This window comes from Hylaeus volcanicus, chromosome 9 (assembly GCF_026283585.1).
Source record: "Hylaeus volcanicus isolate JK05 chromosome 9, UHH_iyHylVolc1.0_haploid, whole genome shotgun sequence".
Lineage (NCBI taxonomy): Eukaryota > Metazoa > Arthropoda > Insecta > Hymenoptera > Colletidae > Hylaeus > Hylaeus volcanicus.
In genome coordinates, this window is record NC_071984.1 from 3082712 (window position 1) to 3084223 (window position 1512).

At 41.6% G+C, this 1512-nt stretch overlaps 1 protein-coding gene and 1 long non-coding RNA gene across 2 annotated transcripts in view; one reads left to right on the forward strand and one right to left on the reverse strand.

The window, feature by feature from the left end:
* The window catches only part of LOC128881837 (paired mesoderm homeobox protein 2A-like), a 23243-nt gene that overhangs the window by 17171 nt on the left and 4560 nt on the right, over positions 1–1512 (reverse strand). The window contains exon 2 of the mRNA XM_054133206.1: positions 1051–1244. Within this exon, the coding sequence (XP_053989181.1) occupies positions 1051–1244 (194 nt within the window). The remainder of the gene's footprint in view (positions 1–1050; positions 1245–1512) is intronic.
* The window catches only part of LOC128881846 (uncharacterized), a 25034-nt gene that overhangs the window by 9652 nt on the left and 13870 nt on the right, over positions 1–1512 (forward strand). The window lies entirely within an intron of this gene.

Consider the following 1512-nt stretch of genomic DNA (forward strand, 5'->3'; position numbering starts at 1 on the left):
GAAGCTCCAGAGCTTTAAAGCTCTGAGGTCATGAAGCTCCGGAGCTTTAAAGCTCTGAAGTTATGAAGCTTCGATGCTAGGAAGCTGCAGAGCTTTAAAGCACTGAGATTATGAAGCTGCGGGGTTACGAAGCTCCAGAGCTTTAAAGCTCTGAGGTCATGAAGCTGCGGGGTTATGAAGCTCTGAGGTTATGAAGCTCGAGAGCTATTAATAATAAATATTAAAATGCAAAAGAATCGAAGAGTCTACGTTCCCAATCTAACCTCCATTGCATTGTATCTGAATATAATGTCTCAACCTGATGGACAATACCATTTATCTATCCATATGTCTATGTATATCATTTAATTCCGAGCGATTAATTCACTTCGAACCTTATGAAACTAATTATTCCATACTATTCTCAAACATTTGGCCATACTCGGCAAAACAAAAACAGCGAAAGACGATATAAACCGTCCCAAGAAGAAAATGGACGTCGACAGATCTTCGAACCGAATATTAAACCACCGTAACAGGTCCCGAGCGTAAAATGCAAAATACTTTGATTGGATCATAAATTCCCGGCGTTCGATAGGCCCTAAATCTCCAACGTTTCCCACGTAAGAAGTTCGAGTTAATCCGTCAGAGGCATTAGACGTTGTAATCCATCAACCAGCGACTTCCAGGTAACCGTGAAAACGAAAACGAGGCTTGTAATCCAATTACATGGCGCGCTCTCCGCCATCGCCCTTGTCCCTCCGTTTCGTTCCTCCATTTTAAGCGACGCCGGAGGGAGGAACCCGAAGTAAAAGCGAAGGAAAGAAAAGACTCGCGTCGGGGATTATATATCTCACTTAGCTCGCCCGATCGAGCTTCCCTAATCAGTGTGAAACGCTTTTGTGGAAGGATATTCGAAACGGGAATTTTCAACATATACATATATGGATATATATATAAATAATAAATAGTGTATATTAATTATTCATTGAACCTAGCAAGTGTCCATATTTGCCACGTATGTATTTATGAACAAGGGTGTTTATATGTATATAACAGAAGATTACTTACTTGGACTCTGGCTTCCGTGAGGTCGATCTTCATGGCGATTTCTTCTCTGGTGTATATATCTGGGTAGTGAGTCTCCTGAAAGGCACGCTCCAACTCCTTCAGCTGGGCGGAAGTGAATGTTGTTCGTATCCGACGCTGTTTCCTCTTCTCTGCCAACCCGTCGTGGCCTGAATATGCCTTGTACCCCAAACCGCCTGAAAATTAAAATAATGGCGCCGATTATTTAAAAACTGCAACACAATGGAGCGATGAACAATGTTAACGTGTAATAATAATAAACGAGAGTGTAACAAATGAGATTATTGTATATAGTTTAATTGCTGGGTGCTTCAATGTTTTGCAGCTTCGAAACTCTAGAGCTTCGTCGCATTGGAACTTTTTAGCATTGGAGCTTTCTAGCATTGGAGCTTCAAAGCTCTGGAGCTTTTTAGCATTGGAGCTTCAAAGCTCTGGAGCTTTCTA